Source organism: Catharus ustulatus, chromosome 14 (genome assembly GCF_009819885.2).
Source record: "Catharus ustulatus isolate bCatUst1 chromosome 14, bCatUst1.pri.v2, whole genome shotgun sequence".
NCBI lineage: Eukaryota > Metazoa > Chordata > Aves > Passeriformes > Turdidae > Catharus > Catharus ustulatus.
Genome location: NC_046234.1, coordinates 4,825,630 through 4,843,901, shown reverse-complemented (window position 1 = coordinate 4,843,901; position 18,272 = coordinate 4,825,630). Strand labels below are relative to the sequence as shown.

The 18,272-nt window shown below is 60.0% G+C and overlaps 4 protein-coding genes across 13 annotated transcripts in view; 1 reads left to right on the top strand and 3 right to left on the bottom strand.

Moving 5' to 3' along the window:
* ZMYM3 (zinc finger MYM-type containing 3) overlaps window positions 1-4,201 on the top strand; it is a 33,303-nt gene extending 29,102 nt beyond the window's left edge. For all 6 annotated transcript variants that reach the window (XM_033072541.2, XM_033072535.2, XM_033072536.2 and 3 more), the window contains 6 exons: window positions 95-263; window positions 385-536; window positions 983-1,097; window positions 1,976-2,230; window positions 2,315-2,432; window positions 2,835-4,201. In XM_033072541.2, coding sequence (XP_032928432.1) covers window positions 95-263; window positions 385-536; window positions 983-1,097; window positions 1,976-2,230; window positions 2,315-2,432; window positions 2,835-3,033 — 1,008 coding nt within the window. In that variant the 3' untranslated portion in view covers window positions 3,034-4,201. The remainder of the gene's footprint in view (window positions 1-94; window positions 264-384; window positions 537-982; window positions 1,098-1,975; window positions 2,231-2,314; window positions 2,433-2,834) is intronic.
* A 335-nt stretch (window positions 4,202-4,536) lies between these two features.
* On the bottom strand, window positions 4,537-6,322 carry LOC117003047 (gap junction alpha-3 protein-like). The gene has a single exon (XM_033072671.1). It carries the CDS (start codon window positions 5,630-5,632, stop codon window positions 4,736-4,738), a length of 897 nt encoding a protein of 298 aa, XP_032928562.1. The 5' UTR covers window positions 5,633-6,322; the 3' UTR covers window positions 4,537-4,735.
* A 94-nt stretch (window positions 6,323-6,416) lies between these two features.
* Window positions 6,417-8,203, bottom strand: GJB1 (gap junction protein beta 1). Its single transcript, XM_033072672.1, has 2 exons — window positions 8,088-8,203; window positions 6,417-7,412 (listed from the first exon to the last, which is right to left on the bottom strand). The coding sequence occupies exon 2, from the start codon at window positions 7,398-7,400 to the stop codon at window positions 6,561-6,563; it is 840 nt and encodes a 279-aa protein (XP_032928563.1). The 5' UTR covers window positions 7,401-7,412; window positions 8,088-8,203; the 3' UTR covers window positions 6,417-6,560.
* A 4,434-nt stretch (window positions 8,204-12,637) lies between these two features.
* Window positions 12,638-18,272, bottom strand: part of NLGN3 (neuroligin 3) — a 39,511-nt gene continuing 33,876 nt past the window's right edge. For all 5 annotated transcript variants that reach the window (XM_033072531.2, XM_033072530.2, XM_033072533.2 and 2 more), the window contains 2 exons: window positions 15,809-16,598; window positions 12,638-15,376 (listed from right to left, as the gene is read on the bottom strand). In XM_033072531.2, the coding sequence (XP_032928422.1) occupies window positions 14,539-15,376; window positions 15,809-16,598 (1,628 nt within the window). In that variant the 3' untranslated portion in view covers window positions 12,638-14,538. The remainder of the gene's footprint in view (window positions 15,377-15,808; window positions 16,599-18,272) is intronic.

Genomic DNA, 18,272 nt, shown 5'->3' with positions numbered 1-18,272 from the left:
GTAGAGAGCTGACAGTCAGCAGGTGTGAGGGGTGGCCAGAACTCCTGTACCTGTCCCAGGTAGGTGCCCAGTCTCACAGAACACCTCTCTGCAGGGGCAGAAGCGCCTGGTGCTCTCTGAAAGCTGTTCCCGGGACTCGATGAGCAGCCAGCCCAGCTGTACAGTGCTCAACTACTCGTATGGTGTGAATGCCTGGAAGTCCTGGGTGCAAGCCAAGTATGCAGGGGGAGAAACCAGCAAGGGAGAGGAGCTACGCTTTGGCCGTAAGTGCCTTGTCTGGATGCAGTGGAGTGGCAGAAACCGCCCAGAAGTTGGACTTTGGGGTGTTGAGGTGTTCCTGACCTTGTAGGCTGTTGTCTGAGGCTGCTGTGCTTGCCTCTGCAGCCAAGCCCATGAGGATCAAGGAAGACATCTTAGCCTGCTCAGCAGCTGAGCTCAACTACGGCCTGGCCCAGTTTGTCAAGGAGATAACCCGGCCCAATGGGGAGCGCTATGAACCAGACAGCATCTATTACCTCTGCCTTGGCATCCAGCAGGTGAGGGAGGCTTTGCTGCCCTTAAGTCCTCTACAGCCAGACTTGGGGGTCAGATCTGGTGAGAAGAGTTTTTACCCTTCATTCTGCCTTCTGGGCAGAGAGGCTGTCTGGACTCTCCTTCAGTGCCTCAGCCCAGGACAGCATCCCACCTGGTTTGATCTTTGTTGCCAAGTTCAGAGGGCAGGGTGGCAACTATTCCCCAGCCTTGCACCCTCCTTGCACATCTCTGAGGAGGGCTGGAGGATCTCCCCAAACTCGGGCCCTTCTTTAGCACTAAGTCTGCTTTGTCATGCCCCAGGGCTTTCCTTGCAGCTCTCAGAAGTGTGTCCCCAGCAGCTCTGGTGCTGCAAGAAGGGGTGCTCTGCATGTGTGCCCTGGGCTCTGGGGAGGGTTTGCATTCCAGGTGCTGCTGTGTTTCTCTTGACTGTGTGTTCTGTCCTTTCTAGTACCTGCTCGAGAACAATCGTATGGTGAATATATTTACAGACCTTTACTACCTGACCTTCGTGCAGGAGCTGAACAAGTCTCTGAGTGGCTGGCAACCCACAATCTTACCAAATAGTACGTGTCTTCAGAGTACCTTCAGTCCCCACATATATCCAGTTTGTGCTTGTAGCCTTGGATCCTCTGGCCTGATTGTGCTCCCCCAGCTTCAACCTTGGCATAAGCAGCACAGTGTGTTGAGGTCATACTGACCCAAACCAACTGCAGAGCCAGCGTGGTTTACGCTTCAGCAGCTTCTGTTGCCCACAGTCAGTGTAGCTGGGAGCAGAGCGCGTGTGCTTTGTATCCTGGGACAATATGAATCTTTACAACACTTCACAGTGATGTGTCCACCCTTTGGCAAGGAGGCTGCCAAGCCAGGAGGCACACTGGTGCATGTGTTTGTGTTCCCAGCACATGGATGAGCCCTGCACACGGTGCTAGGCCTGGCCAAGGTTGCTGTGCTGCTGCCTTGTGAATGGACTAACCTAGAGCTCTGAAGAGGCTTTTCATGATGCTGTGATCTGAGCTGCCTTCCCTGCTGTCTTGTCAGTAGTTAGTTCATAGATCCAGTCTCATCTCTGCTATGCCAGGCAGAGCCATTTGACTCCAGACCTGTGTATCTATGCAGGAGCTGGCCAGATCTCTCCTGCCTGCTGCTTTCCCTAATCTCTCCCTGAGTGTGGTGGAACACTGACCTGGAGTTCACTTTTTGGCCATCTATAGTAATGAGCAGTTAGGATTGATTTGGGTTCTCATCTGTGGTTTGGCTGTGATCAGGGGAGGCTTATGGTGGGCAGAGCTCTAGCTCTGCTGATGGCTCTGGAGAAATAACCTTGTGAAAAAAGAGATGCTGTGAAGCATCAGTCTTTTGCAGTGAGCTTTCCTGGGCAAGGTGAAGGGATTGTCACAAAGCCACTGCTGATGTGACCTGCTTCTCCCTCTGTGTGTTGCAGACACAGTTTTCTCCCGTGTCGAGGAGGAGCATCTCTGGGAGTGCAAACAGTTGGGTGTTTACTCACCTTTTGTGCTTCTCAACACCCTCATGTTCTTCAACACTAAGTTTTTTGGGCTGCAGACAGCAGAGGAGCACATGCAGCTCTCCTTCACCAACGTAGTGCGCCAGTCCCGAAAGTGCACCACAGCCCGTGGCATGACAAAGGTGGTGAGCATCCGCTACTACGCTCCAGCCAAGCAGAAGAAAAGCCGAGGTGGGTCTGGGGGGACATCTCTGTTCCTCCCATTGCATCCCCCATCAGGATCCAGCCATGATCCAGCTCTCTCCCTCTCCACAGACAGCGGCTCTGGAAAACGGAAGCGTGAGGAGGAGGCACCGATGCTGGAGCAGCGGGAGAACAGGATGAATCCCCTCCGATGCCCAGTCAAGTTTTATGAGTTTTATCTCTCTAAATGGTGAGGCTTTCTCTGGAGAAGAGGCATGTGCCATTTTGGGGCCACTTCTTAGTTTTGATGGAACCCTGTGCAGTGACTGCTGCTCTCCAGACATTTGTACATGATCGTGCAGTCTTGCCCAGGCTCTGTGCTGCTTGACTAAACCAAGTTTGAGAGAATGCTTCCCTCTGGCCTCTTCCACTTCTTGCCGTTCTCCAGAGTGGCAGGAATGTGCAGTAGGAGTCCAGTGCTTGGGTGGTTAGGGGTTTTGGCCTTGAACAAGAAGCTGTAGGCTGAGTTTGTGTCCTTATCCTACTGAATGATGGGAAGCTGTGAACGCCCCCTACTAAACACAACATCAGGCCAGGCTGTCTGAGCCTCTGAAGTTGCTGTCCCAGGTCTCACCCTCCTCTCTCTCCACAGCCCTGAGAGCCTGCGGAACCGCAACGATGTGTTCTACCTTCAGCCCGAGCGGTCGTGCATCGCCGAGTCCCCGCTCTGGTACTCGGTGATCCCCATGGACCGGAGCATGCTGGAGAGCATGCTGAACCGCATCCTGGCCGTCAGGGAGATCTACGAGGAGCACAGTCGGCTCAGCAGCCTGGAGGATGACATGGACTAACGGCAAGGTGCTGCTGGACTGGCTGCACTCCAGCCCTGGACACCTCATCTTGCTGCTTCCCATTGCAGGGCAGGGGCCATGCAGCACAGGAAGGGATGGTGCTGCAGCAGTGCTGTCCCTGCATCATTACCAGACTTGGACCTCCCATCCTGCTCATTACAGGCATCCCCTACATACGTGGCCCCCGCACTCAGCTCTGTCTCCAGTTTTGGCTGCTGGGTGAGCCATCTTCCCCAGGGCCCATTCCCATGGCACAAGAGTGGCAGAGTCCCTGGGGCAGCTCCCCTTGCCCAGCCCTGTCCCTCCCCCATCCCAAGCCCTGCTGCTACACCTCTGTCCCCGTGCCCAGGGCAGGAATTGCACAAGATGCGGTGCACCATCAGACCAGTGGCCCCCAAAGCTTTTACTTCCCTCTTTAGCATTCCCTCATAAGGCTGGAGGTATCAAGGCAGGAACAGCAGCTCTGCTGCTGGGGCAGGATTGTCTTTTCAAGCCAGTGGGCATGGGCCACAGGTAACCTTAAAGCTGTTGGGTCAGGGGGAGAACTTTTGTCCCAGGGTGGGAGAGATTTGGATTGGTTGCAGGGAGTAGATGGAGCTCGCACTGTAATTTGTGGGCAGAGATCTGGCCTTGCCACAGGGACACCTTCCTTGTGTGCAGGCAGGATGCCTCCCTCCCTTTGGTCTATGTTTTATGAGTCTGCTAAATACTAATGGGGATGGGCCTGTGCTAGTGCTGCCCCTCTCTTCCCCTGTTCCTTGTCGTGGTGTAAGGATCCTCCCCTGTGCAAGGTGCCATCAGTGGGAACCTCTGCTCCAGCCAGGGGCCCAGGCATTTGCTGGCAGAAGCAGGGAGCCCTGCCTGGCCTCCCCCTCCCTCCCACACCCAGAGGCTGCCAGCGCCCTGCCCAGGGCAAGTCTGGCTCCAGCTGTGCCACTCCATGCTGCCTCCTGCCCCTTCTTGTGTTCTGGTCAGTTTTCTTGAGCTGTACATGGGTCTCCTGTTGAGCCTGTATATATTGTTCCGGGCCCTGGCCTGGGGCCATCTGTTCTCTGTGTCCATGTGGAGAGTGAGCTGCTCACCAGTCTTGTTGTAGTGATGCCAGGGCAGTAGGACTAACCCTGTGTCTCTGGAAACCATTCATTTCAAATAAAGATGTGGAAAACTTTGGCAGCCCCTGGTTTTTCCCCCTGGGCAGGATGAGCACTGTAGGAGAACAGGGCCAGTGTCCCTGTGCTGCTGTGCACCTTGCTGCTGTCCATCCCAGCCTGTGCTGCCTGCACTTCTACCTTTGCCTGGGCCCTGCTGTCCTGCCAGCTCTGGCAAGTGTTGATGGCCCCTGCCCTAGTGCCTCCTGGTGCCAGCATGGCATGCCCTGCCCCTCCCTGCCCTGCAGCCCCACCCAACACAGCAGTGGCCGTGTCCTGGTCATGCAGTGTGTCCATAGGATGAAGCAGTTGAGAGAGCAATGCCACAGTGCCTGTGAGCAGAGCAGGAGCCAAGTGAGGTGCAGTAAGTGTTTATTTTCTCCCCCCTCCAAGCTCTACTTTCAGCCCTGCTGCTCCCAGGAGTGCCAGGAGCTGCTGAGCAATGTCCCCACGGCTGTGCCCAGTGCTCATGGACCATGGGGTCCATGCCTTGGGCCTGGCAGAAACTGAAGACACTGTGACCACCCATCCCTGACCATCCCAGCAGGGCACATTTACACTGCCAGGTCTGCCGTTCGCATATCCCGATGAGACCCAGCAGCCACCCCTAGCCATGCACTTGCCTTCTTCAGTGGTGCCAGACCATGGGGTGCTCTGCCAGGAGCCAGGGAGCTGCCACCCCTGGGCAGAGTGACATAGGTGCTGCCAGACCCAACAGGCCCACCAGGAGTGGTTAGGATGCGGGACTTGAGGCCTGGCCCCCGACGGCACTTGGTGAGACCCAGGTGGTAGATCTCCACCAGGTTGAGCAGCAGGGACACGCAGGCCACCCCCAGCATGAAGAGGATGAAGATGGTCTTCTCAGTGGGCCTCGAGATGTAGCAGTTAACCGTGTTGGGGCAGGGCCAGCGGCTGCAGGTGTAGAGGGGCTTCAGCTGGAACCCATACAAGGCATACTGGCCCCCAATGAAGCCCACTTCCAAGAGAGCCTTGAAGACGATGTTGCAGATGTATGTCCTCAGGATGGCCCCCCGCAAGCACACCCGTGCCCTTGTGTTCCCTGCAGGGAGCTGGGGCTGCCTGGGCCGCTGCCGCCTGGCCCCGCTGCCAGCCCGTGCTGCCGCTTGCTGCTGTGCCTTCTCCTCCAGATGCACCAGGTGCAGGATGTGGCCCAGATACACAAGGCTGGGGGTGGAGACAAAGATGATCTGCAGGACCCAGAAGCGGAGGTGGGAGATGGGGAAGGTGCTGTCATAGCAGGCATTTTGGCAGCCGGGCTGCTGCGTGTCACAGGAGAAGCCAGACAGCTCGTCACCCCAGACCCGCTCCGCAGCTGCCCCCAGCACCAGGATGCGGAAGACGAAGAGGACGGTGAGCCAGACCTTGCCCACCACTGTGGAGTGCTCCTGGGCATTCTCCAGCAGCCGGCCCAGCAGGCTCCAGTCCCCCATGGCAGGTGCTGTGGTGCCCTGCAAGACAGCCACCCTCCAGACACAGCCACTCCACAACCCACCAAAATGCCACCCCACTCCCCGGTAAAGCAGTCACAGACCCAACGCAAGGCTGTCCCTGGAGTGTCCCCATCCTGTGTCTGAGGGGACCCCCTAACCTGTCACAAGGAGGGCAGGGGAAGCAAAGGCCTCCAGCAGAGAGCTGGGAGCACCATGGGGAACAACCGCAGTGGCGATCCGGCATGGGGACCTCTCACCGTAGACGGTGTGTGGGGCAGAGCCCAGTGCTCCCACGCTGTCTGCTCGTCAGAGAGGTGATGGGGGATGCTGCAAGGCCCCTTCCCAGATGGTCCCCAGCTCCTCTGTGGGGACAGGTCTGCCTGCTCTGTCTGTCCAGTCACCCAACAGCGGGCGTGGGGTTATTGGGGTATGAGGCAGCTGTGTGCCCCATTGGCTTTCATTGTGACTGGCACATGAAGCAGCCACTGGGGAAACTTTTTGCCTCTATTTTTGGTCTGGGCACTTTTCTAATTATATTCGGGGCTGCAGGGGCTGGTGCTGGGGGAGCGCAAGCCCTTGGACACTGATCAATGCCACCCAGGGGTCACTGGTCGCTGCAGGCTGCCAGGGCAACACAGACACAGCCCCAGCTCAACCCTGGCACTGCAGTCCCCACAGCCCCTCCCAGCACCCACCAAGGCTTGGGTGCAGGGATGGACACCCCACACTGGCACCCCAGCTCCTGGCATATCCCAGCCAGAGCAGAAAGGAGGGAGGCAGCACCTGAGAATGGAGATTTAATGGCCCACGATGCCCTCCTGGCCATCAAGGAGAGCCAGACTCACACCTGAGGGATGCTACCCTTGGGACACAAACAGTAACAAGCCCATGAGACAATTGTGGGGCCAGAGCCCCTGCAGTGGTGGCCCTAGCAGGCAGAGCAGCGGTCACCCTTCTCCTGCAGCCCAGAGTTGCGGCGCAGCATGTCCTTGAGGGAACCGTCCTGCTCTGTCAGCAGCTGGTTGATCTCGTTCTGCTTGTACTCAGAGGAATGCTTGTGCCCATAGAAGGAGCCCTTCCCTGACGTAGGGTTGGAGTGGTGCTGGCCTCGGCGGGCACAGGCCCGCACCACCAGGTAGACCAGCTCTGCCATGTTGAGGATGATGCAGACACTGGAGGTGACCAGCATGAAGACAGTGAAGATGGTCTTCTCGGTGGGCCGGGAGATGAAGCAGTCGACAGTGTTGGGGCAGGGGTAAGCCTCACACTTGACCAGCCGCATCATCTGGTAGCCTGGGTAGAGCAGGTAGAAGATGTACATGAACACAGCCTCAAAGAGCAGCCTGAAGACCACACTGCAGACGTATGTCCACCACAGCGACCCTGCTATGCGCATCTTGTGCTTCTTGACTTCTTCCATGTGCTTGGCATCCCCGTGCCCTGTCAGCATCAGTAGTTTCTTCTCCTGGTGCTGCTGGTAGGCCACGTGCATGGCCACGAGAAGGGCTGGTGTGGTGACAAGGATGAGCTGCAGGGCCCACAGACGGATGTGGGAGATGGGGAAGAAGTGGTCATAGCAGACGCTGTTGCAGCCAGGCTGCTGGGTGTTGCAGGTGAAGGCGGATTTCTCATCCCCCCAGACGCTCTCGGCTGCCACCACTAACACCATGATCCGGAAGATGAAGATGACAGAGAGCCAGATGCGCCCGATGGCAGTGGAGTGGCGGTTCACCCCGCTCAGCACCGTGTAGAGGCCGGCCCAATTCATCGTTTCTCACGTCTGCAGGAGAGAGCAGTGAGAGATGGTGTTAGGAGCAGGAAGGGCCCCTAGCTGAGAGTCAGCAGGTCCTGGCTCCAGTGCCAGCAGGAGGGACCTGAGAGCAACTGAGTGGCAGCCCTGGCTGCTTGGGTGGACAGCAGGATCGACAAACAGGATGGCAGCATGGCTCCTGCTCCTGACACAGCTCAAGGCAGCATTTTGGCCAGAGCAGGCAGGAGACCAGCTGCCTCAGCAGTGCCAGATGCTCCAATCCTGCCACCCCACACCAGCACAGGGATACTAACCCACAATTGCCACAGAGAATGGGGGTGAAACTCCCACAGCTCCACAGGGACCCCCACTACCCAGTGCTGAGCTCTTTGGCTAGGAATGGTCCCAAGGAGCTTTATGGACTCCACTGCACCAATGCCTCCCTTTGTCCTCCCATTATGTGCAGGAGCAGGGCCAGGGAGCCCTGAGCTGGGGGTTCCTCCCCGTGCAGCCCTGCACTACCACCATCCCAGAGCCATCCTTGCCTAGGGAACACAGAGGAGCCCAGCCCCAAGCAAAGACCCCTGCCCCACCAGAGACACCCACTGGCACAGCGCAGCCCCGGGAGCTGCTTCCCACCCCTGCGTGAGTCTGGGTGGCTGGGACCAGCCACCCCCCAGTGTGGAGGATCCTGGCGACGCGTACCTGCCGGTCAGGAAGGGTCCTCGCAAGCTGCCCCCAGTGGCCCCTCTAAGGTCTCATGCCTCCCGCAGGAGAGCTCTGCTCCGCCTGCCCTCGTCTCTCTCTGCCACTGCCCTGCACTGGAAGTCATATGCTGCTTTATAAAGTATTTACATACAATGGGGCCTTTATCGGTCCATGAACAACACACTTTAGCATTCAGATCTAACGCCCTGACTTCCGCCCACCCTGGCCAAACAAAGTGCCTGTGTGCTGCATTCCCGCTGCTCGGCCCTGCACCCACCCCCACCTCCGCACCACGCCCCGCACCGACCACGGCCACAGCCCCCCCAACCCGCCGGGACCCACGGCACGCCTCGCTGTGCCGGACAGGCCACCCAGCGTGTCTGGAGGTCCTTTCCCCAGGAAGCGTGGCCGAGCCCAGCTGCGTGCCCATCCCGTATGGACGGCACAGGGCACCGGAGCAGGGCTCTGGCACTCAGCGGGCCGCCGGGGGCTGGGTGGCACTGGGTACCGCTGCCCTGAGTCCTGCCATCTCCTCAAGGCTCTGACGCCAGCAGAGCAACGTCTGTGAGGGGATCGGAGCTGCCCCGCGTGTGCCGCTGGACACACGGCAGAAAGCCGGAGTGACGCTGGTGTGCACTGGGCACAGCTCCTCCCCGAAATGGACTCAGTGACGCTACCCTACTGCTCGGATATGCTGGTGGAGACAACAATCCCTGTGCTCGCACAGCTCCCTGCCCCTCAGGGCTGGTGTCCCAGCCACACCGTCACTGTGCCCCATCCCTACAGGGATGGCCCCACGTGCCTTGGGATTTGTTCCCAGCCTCAGGTGAGGAGCAGCATACCCACTAAACCATACCAGCTGGCTCCCTGTAAGTTGGCTAGGCAATTAATGCCATCCCAAATGCCACCTCCGCCCCTTAGCCCAAGGTGCGAGCACCCGGAGCCGTGCAAACGGTGGCGACCAAAAACCGTCCAACAAAGCTGCGAGGCCGCCGCTTGTGCCCCCCTTGCTCCTTCCCCACTCCCACCATGAGGAGCAGCATTGCCTTCTCTCCTCCCCCAGGCCTAGGGCCGAGCCCTGCTGTGGCCCCCACTCCAGCCCCCCTGGTTTTCCCCATATGGGGGACATGCGGCCACCCCTGCAACGGTGCTGTGCCCCCCCTCCCAGCTTCTCACCTCAGCACCAGGACAGTCAGTGCTCTTTGGGATTGCAGCAGACAGCCTCCAACGTAATACCCCGGACTTTATACTGCCCTGCAGGCACGTCCCCCACCCCCTCCCAAACAGCCTCGCTCCTTGCACGATTCGCCAAGTAAACACCGCAGGTGTGTCCAGCCTGCCTCCCACCCACCCGCATTCAATCCCCCAGCTGAGCAGCCCCTGGGGCCACTGCATCACCGGGGCAGGGCCAGCCCTCCAGGATGGTCGCCGAGGAGATTTCTGGTCCTCGTGGCCCCACTCCCCTGCTGTGAGCATCCTCCCCGCTGCATTCCTTGCAAGCCAGGCACATGCACCGTGGTGGAGCCCTGCTCTCCACCTGGGGAGTGACCCCAGCTCCTGGGCACCTTGATCTGCTGCTGCAGGCTGCCGGCTGGTCCCTGGGGAGCCACCAACATCCAGATTTAATGTGTAAAAGTGCAGCTAGGAAAAGGCAAACAGCCTGTCAACGATTAACCCGGCTGGCCCGCTTCAAGGTCCCGCCGCCCAGCCCCCGTGTGGGACATGGCGACCCTGCCGCTCATCCTGGGCCCCTGGGCTGGGCTGCATGAGGGTGACAACGGTGCCGGTGTCTCCCCCACGGGGACGGCAGGGTGGCACTGGGGAGGGCTGGGGGTCGCTAGGGGTGCCCCCGCAGAGGGGCGGAGGCCGGTGGGCAGCGAGATACCGGCGGTGGTCGGTGGTGCCGGGCGGGTTGGGGCCGTCGGGGCCACAATCTCTGTGATAAGTCACCGCCACCTGAGTCAGCAGCGCTCGGCGAGGAGCGGGAGCGGCGGCACCGCCGGCACCGCCCAGGTCCCGCACTCTGGACGGGTTCTGGGGTTAACGGAGGACATACTGCGGGCCACTATGGGCCGGGGGCTAGTGCGGCCAGGCTGGCCGGGTGGGGGTCACTGGGGGAATCAAGAGGAGTGCAGACTAGTGAGCACTGAGGTGGGCTGAGCCAAGTGGGACCAAGCACAATGGGAAGGTGGCGCGGGGAGACGGGTCCCTGGGAGCCAGTCCAGAGGTGTTACTGGAGGGACTTACTGGGGTCTTACTGGCCTGGCAGCCAGGCGGGAGGTCACTGGGATTGCTGGGAGCCAGGTGAGGGGTGCCTGGGGGCGCTGGGAGCCAGGTGAGGGTCGCGAGGGGCTCGGGGGCGGTCGCCATCCGTGGCACCAGGTGGCGCTGCGGGGCCGGGCCGGGGCCGCACCTGCCCGCGGCAGCGCCCGGCGGGGCTCGGCGTGGGAATAATCTAAAATATAGTAAAAACTGAGAAAAAAAACCAACGGGAAAGAGGAGGAGAAACCCGGGGCGTTGCTGTCTAGCACGGTGCCCGCCCGCTGTCCTGGCAGGGAGGAGCAGAGGCCCCAGGGGTGGGCGGGAGCGCGGGCGGCCCCCTCGCCCGTTGGCTTTTGGTCAAACTGCAAAAGCCGTCGGGGAAGGACGGGCTGTACCAAACAGCCGCTGTCGGCACTGTCGGTACTCAGGAAACTGCCCCGCCTGCCACCACGTGGGCCAGAAACGGGCAGTTTGTTAATGACGCTAATTGTTAAGTTAATTGATGTCCGAAGTTGCTGCGAAGAGGTCAAAGGCGTGGGCGCGCCTAACGCAGACGAGCTGATGAGACGGGCCGGCCTGAGCCGGCATGGGAATGGTGGGATTGGGGTGACGCAGTTGCTGGCACCCTGCTAGGGTCAGAGAACTTGCAGCCTGTGTCGGGAATGGATGAAATCAAGCTTGAGCCATCACTGAAATATCTCCACTGTCAGGAGGACTGCGGAGGAGACTTCCAGCGTCCCCTTTCCCCGGCCATTCTGCTCCAGGCCATTCTGCTCCCCTGTGAATGGCTCAACCTCGTCACTGGATGGCCACTGCAGTGCAGGGGCTGCTGGGCTTCCAGGCTTGGACTGGCAGCAGCACAGGCATCCCTGGATCCAGGCTGCTGTTCTCAGAGAGACAAAACCCTCTGCTCTGAGTCAACTGCCAGGAAGGTCACTGGCAGTGGGTGAGCACAGAAATCCTTTGTGCTGCAGCAGCACAGGCCAGAGGGGGTTGTAGCGTAAGACTTAACAGCTTGTCCTGCTTGCTTGCCTGCCTGTGAGTCTGCTCTCCTGTGTTCTGCGTGCATCAGAGGTATGGATAGCAGGACCAGGGCACTACCCCAGTGATGCTTCTGTGAAGAGCAGCATCCCTGCCCTCCTGCTGGCTGTGAATCCTCGAGCAGCCAGAGGCCAGCCACAGGTCACTCACTGCCTCCCATGCCAGGGACACCTTTGTAGTTGAGTTCCCTTATGGTTCTCCTTGCCAACAGCCCTAAAGATGTCCCCTGAAGCAGAGGATGTCCCACAGTTGTCACGCAGATGTTAACTGTTCATACCCTCTGGGATACAGTGTCCCCTGAGCTTTGCCATGTCTCCAAAGAAAAGCCGTTGATGGTCAAGGACACCCTGGACAGATGGCAGCCTCAGGAGTTTTGCAAAGGCAGTAGCATAATAGCAGTGGTTGTCTGTTACCAGCTTGCCTTGGGGTCCTGGCTGGGTTGGCCATGCTGGCACATGTGGCAGCGTGCAGCTGGGGCTCTGCAAGGATGAGGAGAGGGGACAGAAGGGCAGGACAAGCCCCTAATCTGGGACAGAAAGGCATCACCCCTTCAAGAGGGCACACAGGGATACCACAATGGGCACCAGGGCTTTTAGGGGTGTCCAGCACAGGGTCTGGAGCACGGTGCTGAACAGGGTGACATGTGCCCATGGCACTGGAGCTGCAAAGGTGCCCTGGGGGGAGAAGGGCAGAGCCCCACACTCAGCTTCCTGCACAGCCTGTGCCCCTGCCTGCCCCAGCTCCCCTGGCTCGGGGCCTCGGCCCTGGCTCCAGTGTTTGCACGCTGCCTGGAGGCAATTCAGCCCCCCCACTCCGTTCCTGGTTTCCATGGCGACTCCAGTTGAAATTACATTAAAAAGAAATGAAACCAGCAGCTTTTCTGTTTGGCAAGTAGGGGGAGGGGAGCTCAGCTGGGAAAAGCTGGGGAAGGGCTTTGAAGAAGTTTGGAGGGAGAGGACTGTTGGTTGCATTCCCACATGGGGTCCCAGTGCTGGGGGCAGCAGGGCTGGGGGGATGTGGGGACACACCCCGACTGTGGCACTTGGTGTTGGCAGTCCCCGATGGTACGGTGCCAGCTTGCTGCACTGGGGATCCAGCACTCTGACATGGTGGGATGGTACCAGGGTCCTCCTGCTGCCTTTGTGGGGTGGGTGCCAGGGACACGAGGACCAGCCCAGGGCACCCCACCAGCCCTCTAGTCCCTAGGCCCTGCATGCTCCAAGAAGAGGCGAGACACACCGCTATTAAAAATATCACTTCTGTTTTATTTGGAATTTGTTACTCTGCGCGGGTGACAGGGTATAAATACATTCTCCAACGAGCATCCTCACCCTCAGCCCTGCGCAGGGTGGGATCCAGGGCGGGGTGCAGGGCAGTTGTTGGGCTGGCCCCGGGCAGCAGGGCCAGCAGGGCCATCGATGCGCTGGCCCCAGGCAGTAGGGCCAGCCGGCACCGGTGCGTCACGGCCGCCAGCACGGGCAGCGTCTGCCAGCCGGACCGTCTTGCACAGGGACAAGATATGGTGTCCCCACAAGGACCTGTCCCTTTCTCCTGCCTCCCCAGGCCCCAGGTGCTAGTGCTCACCCTGGGGGGGGCTGAGATTTGGGTACCCCACATGGGATCCCCTGCAGCTCCTTCTCCATGCCCGACCACACCAAAGCCACTTGCCTAGAGCCACCTGTGGCTCCGTGGCCACCGCAGCCCAACAGATGCCCCAGCACAGGTGCTCCCAGCCCCACACAGGCTGCATCACCCCCAGAGTCCCTACCCAAGCGTCTGTTCCAGCTGCACGTCCTGGATACCAGAGCTGGGGTCACCCCACGATGGGGTAAAGGCCCCAGTGGAAGCAACCTAGGAGGCAGAGTTGATGTTGGTGAGCAGCTCACCTTGTTCCTGTCACCCCACTCCTGCCAAAGGTTGCAAACCACTGGCTCTGCTTTTGGGCAACAGCATGGGCAGGGAGGGCACAGCACGGCCCTGGGGCAGTGGTGAAGGGATGTGGGATGCTCCTGGGCAGGGTGGGGAGCATGAAGGGCTGTCCTGGGTTCATGGGAGTGAACAGACAGTGCTTGGAGCAGGTGATGCCCACACAGGGCAGTGGGTGGCACTGGCCAGTGGTGGCAGTGAGGGACCGGGGCGGGGGTGCTCGCAGGCAGGCCGTTGGATAGGCTTTTTGGCTGAGATACGTGGGCACGGGTGACAGAGGAGGGAGAATATCAAAAAATACAAAAGAGCGCAGCCCCACAGTGCAAGAGGCACTGCCCTGCCTGGTGCCCACCCATGGCAGGCGGGCGCCATGGGGGGCCGGCACCGTGCGCACACGCTGGCTTCTAACTGGCTTTTTATTTTATATCAAGAACACTTGGTTTTAAAATCTTTACAAAGGACAAAACGCGGCGACTCCGTTAGTGTGTAAAGAACTAAGGATCTGCTTAAAAAACGTCTCTGCAAAGAGAAATGACTGACACAAAAGAGATTCTCTGCAGCGCAAAGAGGGGCAGAGGTGCCAAGTCTCCAGCCCAGGGTCCCACTCCCAGGGTCCCTGAGCCCCGGCACCAGCCCCAGCGCCCGCATCCAGCACAAGGCCAGGTCCCTGGACCCTGCCCATTCCCTCTGCCTATAGCACCATGGCCTGGGGCCACTTCTCAGCACAGTGAAGGAGCCTTTTCCAGGGCTGCCAAGATGCCTGGGGGATGTCTGGGCACTGGCCAAAAGGGATGCCCGGTCCCGCTCCTTGTCAGTCCCAGGGTGCTTGGTGGGCTCAGCACTGGGGATGTGATCGCCCCACTAGGAGGCACAGCCATGGCACTGGGGCCCCGTGGCCATTGACAGTGGGGTACCCCTGCCCACCTGCACGGGTGGGCTGTGCAGGGTTACACCGTGTCCCTCCTGCACCCCACTGGCGTCCCGGGGCAAGCCACGGGGCCCTGAGGCCAGGAGAGTCAAAGCACTTCTCAAAAGTTAGATAGGAACAAAAGAAAGCGCTGGGGCCACTCTGGGACCCCGCAGGTCTCTGAACTGGGAGCTGCACCGTCCGTGGGCACTGCCCCTCCGTCCGGGGGCTCCGTGGGCCCCGCCGGTCCCTCTGCCAGTGTCTGCTGCGTGTGTGTGCGTGCGTGCATGCGTGTGCGCCGGCGGCGGGCGGCTATACCCTGGTGGTGGAGTGTGAGTGCGGAAGCCCCGTGCTGTTGAAGCCGGCGGTGAAGGTGTTGTAGGGGTGCAGGGTCTGCAGCCCCACCAGCGAGTTGGGGATCATGGTGATGGTGTTGGGGGTCATAAGCGGGATGTCGTCCGGAGAGCGGCGCAAGGTGAGGGTGTAGTCGGGCAGAGCGGCCAGGCGCAGGGTGTCGTGGGATGGCACAGCTTCGCACTCGTGGTGCCCCTGGCTCACCTGCAAGGAGGGCATCTCCTCATCAGGCGCGTGGGCGATGTCGTTGGAGGCACCGCGCTGGGGGCTGGGCTGCCGGTGCGTGTCCTGCCGGCGCTTGTCCTTGCGGTAGTAGAGGGCGGCGAAGGCCAGCACGTTAAGGAAGAGGAGGGAGGCACCCACGGCGATGGTGACGCTCAGTTCAGTGGAGTAGTCGCGGGGGCTCTCGAGCAGCGTGCCCGCCTCTTGCTCTGGGCTCCACTTCTCCTTCCCGTTCTCGCTGTTGTAGGCAGGCGAGATGGCGGGGCGCTTGGTGGTCCAGATCTTGCTGTTGGGCCGGCGGGTGATGTGGGAGTTCTGTGTGGTGTCGGGTGGTGGCACTTTGGTGGTGGTGGAGGTGTAGTGGAACATATCGTGCAGGTTGTACAGGTGGGGAACCAGGTGCTTCCAGAAAGCCACCTTGGTGGCCCGGTAGTGGTCACGTACCCGTGGCTTCAGCCCAATGTGCAGGTACAGCTGGTCACGGGGGTTGTACTTGGACCAGGCCACCTCCTCAAACCGGTTGGCCTTGGTGTGGATGAACTTGGTGTCCTGGGGGACAGGCTTGTTGGGGTCCCTGTGAAACACAGGCAGAACAGAACTAGCACTGAGAAAAAACAAAGAAGCAAAGAGGGAGCGCTGGATGCAGAGACAGAAACTGAGGGGACCTTTGCCAGTGGTGGCACAGAGTGGGCTGGCAAAAGGTCTTGAATGACTGGGCAGTACCCAACCCTGCGTCAAAGTATCACCTATGATAACCAGGGCCAACAAGCCTCCCCACCCCTGTGGCTTGGCTGGGTCCTGCCCAAGGGGCTGGCCATGATATAAGCTGCTTGCTTTGTGGTTGATGCCATGGCCCCAGTGAAGCTGCAGCACATGGGGACCTCTGGGCAGAGGGAGCTCAGTGTCCCACACCAGGCATGATAATCCCCCCAACCACAGCACACCCCCAGGGAGTACAGCTGCAGTGAGTGCAAACCCCCAAGGCATGGCACCCATCCCCACTCACCCTGTCTTGGCAAAGTTGGTCCAGTAGGTCATCACCACAGCACTGAGCATGACATCGTTCTTGGAGAAGTTGCAGGGAAAGAGGTCTGTGGGGCCAATCATGGGGATCCCAAACACATAAGGCACCTCATCCCCGTGGGCTGCATCGGACCATGCAGGCTTCATCAGGCTCTGGCAGTGGTGGTAGAAGGCATAGAAGTAGGTGGGGGAGCCATAGCGGGCGTGCAGGTCAGCTGTCACCACCGACGGCTCTACCCACTGGTGGTCAGTGAAGAGGGCCACCAGAGTCTTGCGACGTGTCTCGGGGTTGTCCCGGTCGGCCCAGTCCGTGTACATGAACTTGATGGTTTCCCTCAAGGTGTCCTTGCCCTCAGGGTAGCCATACAGGTTGTCTACAAAGTTGGAAACTGAGTAGTCAAAGTCACTGCCTGAGACGCCGTCCTCAGGGTCCACCACACCCTCCACAAACTTCAGCCCTTCACCCTGGTTGACCCCCAGCATGATATCATAGTTGAGGAACTCGCCCTGCTCCATCAGGATCTCTGGGTCATCCGGGATCACATCCCCATCAATGACTGGCCCGAAGGCCACGTGGTAGCGAGCTGGCTGGATGTCTTGCTCTACCAGCTCCTTGGCACTCTTCTGCCGCAGGCAGTCCACCATGTCCACGGTGTCCAGCACATTGCAGCCCACCTTGTCAGCCAGCATGCTGGTGTACTTCACAGGCTGGTAGTTCACTGCCCAGCTGGAGAGTGCGGAGCCGCTCTGGATGATGGCTCTCTGGAAGAGACCTGCAATACAGGCAAGGAGTGGAGGAAGCTCTCAGCAGGGTTCCAACATCCCAGTGCTGCAGTGCAGGATGCAGCATAGAGAAGGGATTGATGCTCTTGTACCCCTGCAAGGACCCAGCAGTCCACAGCTGGCTTTCCCTGAGCTGTGCTGCCTGCTGAGCTGGGCTCACATAGGGGGCTCAGCTCAGGGCTGCTGTGGGGATGGCAGGATGGCAGCTGGGAATGCAAGTCGGTGCTCCTGGAAGTAACCAAGGGTTGCTGTGCTCCCAGAGGATCCCACTGCAGGGGATGACCCAGCATCCCTCTCCTGGTATGTGGAGAAGAGGAGCCATGGTTCCATCACAGCCTGGCCTTGCTGAGCAGCCCATGCTACCCCGGCCACCCTGGGGTGTCACCAGAGCCCCCGAGGGGCTGCTCCTGGCTGAGCACCATCCTCCAGCCCAGGTTGGCACCTGCTTCACTGAGGAGCCAGGCTGTGGGCTGGCAGCAGTGGGAGGGTTAACGCCTGCTTGGGGACACTTAACCCTGCCGTGTCCCATCCCACCGCTTTGTCAGAGTCCCCCTCGACCCCCTCCCTGCTGCTTCCTGCCCAGCTGGGGCTGCTCAGTGCCAATCCGGCCCCGCAGAAGCACGCTGCCAGATGCACAAAGAGGGCCTTTCTGCCACCAGGAACACAGAGGGAGTGGACTTTCGCCCTGGAAAACGAGGCCACAAAGGCCCTGGCCCAGGCAGAGAAATGCATGGCTTCGCTCCAGTCCCATGTCAATGGTGCTTGTGCTCAGAATACAAAGGGTGGTGAGGAAGCAGAGCCTCTGGGCCGTGAAAAGCAGCCAGTCCAGGGTGCACCCAGGGGTCCCTGCTCTCTGACCAGCCCTCTTTGCACCCCAAGTGCTGCCTGCACCCCCGCCAGACCCCAGCACTTGCTCGCTGTGAGGGACTGTTCCCCCACAGTGATTCAGGTGATCCCGAATGGTGCTGGCACAGCAGCGTGGTGGCCATGGGCCTGCCCCTGGCACCCTGAAATGCAGAGAACCCCTGAGCAACCAAGGCTGTGCCACTCTGCAGGGAAGCAGAGCAGCATCGTCCTGCAACAGAAGTGTTCAGAGGCTCCTGGCTCCCAGCCACCATGCCCAGAGATCTTGTCTGCACGCACAGTCCTCACTCTGCCAAGTACCTGACGTACAGTCCCATGCACTGGGACAAACAGAAGTCACAAGCTCTGTTTGTCACCTCCTGGTGCCCTAGAAAGCCATACCCAGCCTACAGGCTGGAGACTGGCCACGAGCTTGCTTGCTTTGCACCATCATCCACGTGCCAAGGAGCCAGGATGGGGTTTCCTGGCTCCCTGGAGATGCTGTCCCAGCAGCAGCTATTGCGCCCTGCCAGCAGCATCACTTCCCAGACAGACCCACCAGGCTGGGCTCTGGCCCTGCCCACCACTGCCTGGGAAGTACAGGGCAGCTGATGTCACTAACAGCTGGTCATGTCCCTGATGGAGCCCCTGTGCCATGTCTCTGCATGGCCACATCCTGATCCAGGAGGACCCAGGACTCTGTGAGAATCCAGACTCATCACGCCCTCCTGCTCCATGCCAGCACCTGACTGAAGCCTGACAAGCACCCCAGGGAGGCATCAGCACCCTGGGGCCTCTCCAGCCTGCTGAGGCCCAGGCAA

Bases quoted from the DNA above. Each gene is read 5' to 3' on its own strand.
- LOC117003047 (XM_033072671.1), bottom strand. From the start codon at position 5,632: ATGGGGGACTGGAGCCTGCTGGGCCGGCTGCTGGAGAATGCCCAGGAG.
- GJB1 (XM_033072672.1), bottom strand. From the start codon at position 7,400: ATGAATTGGGCCGGCCTCTACACGGTGCTGAGCGGGGTGAACCGCCAC.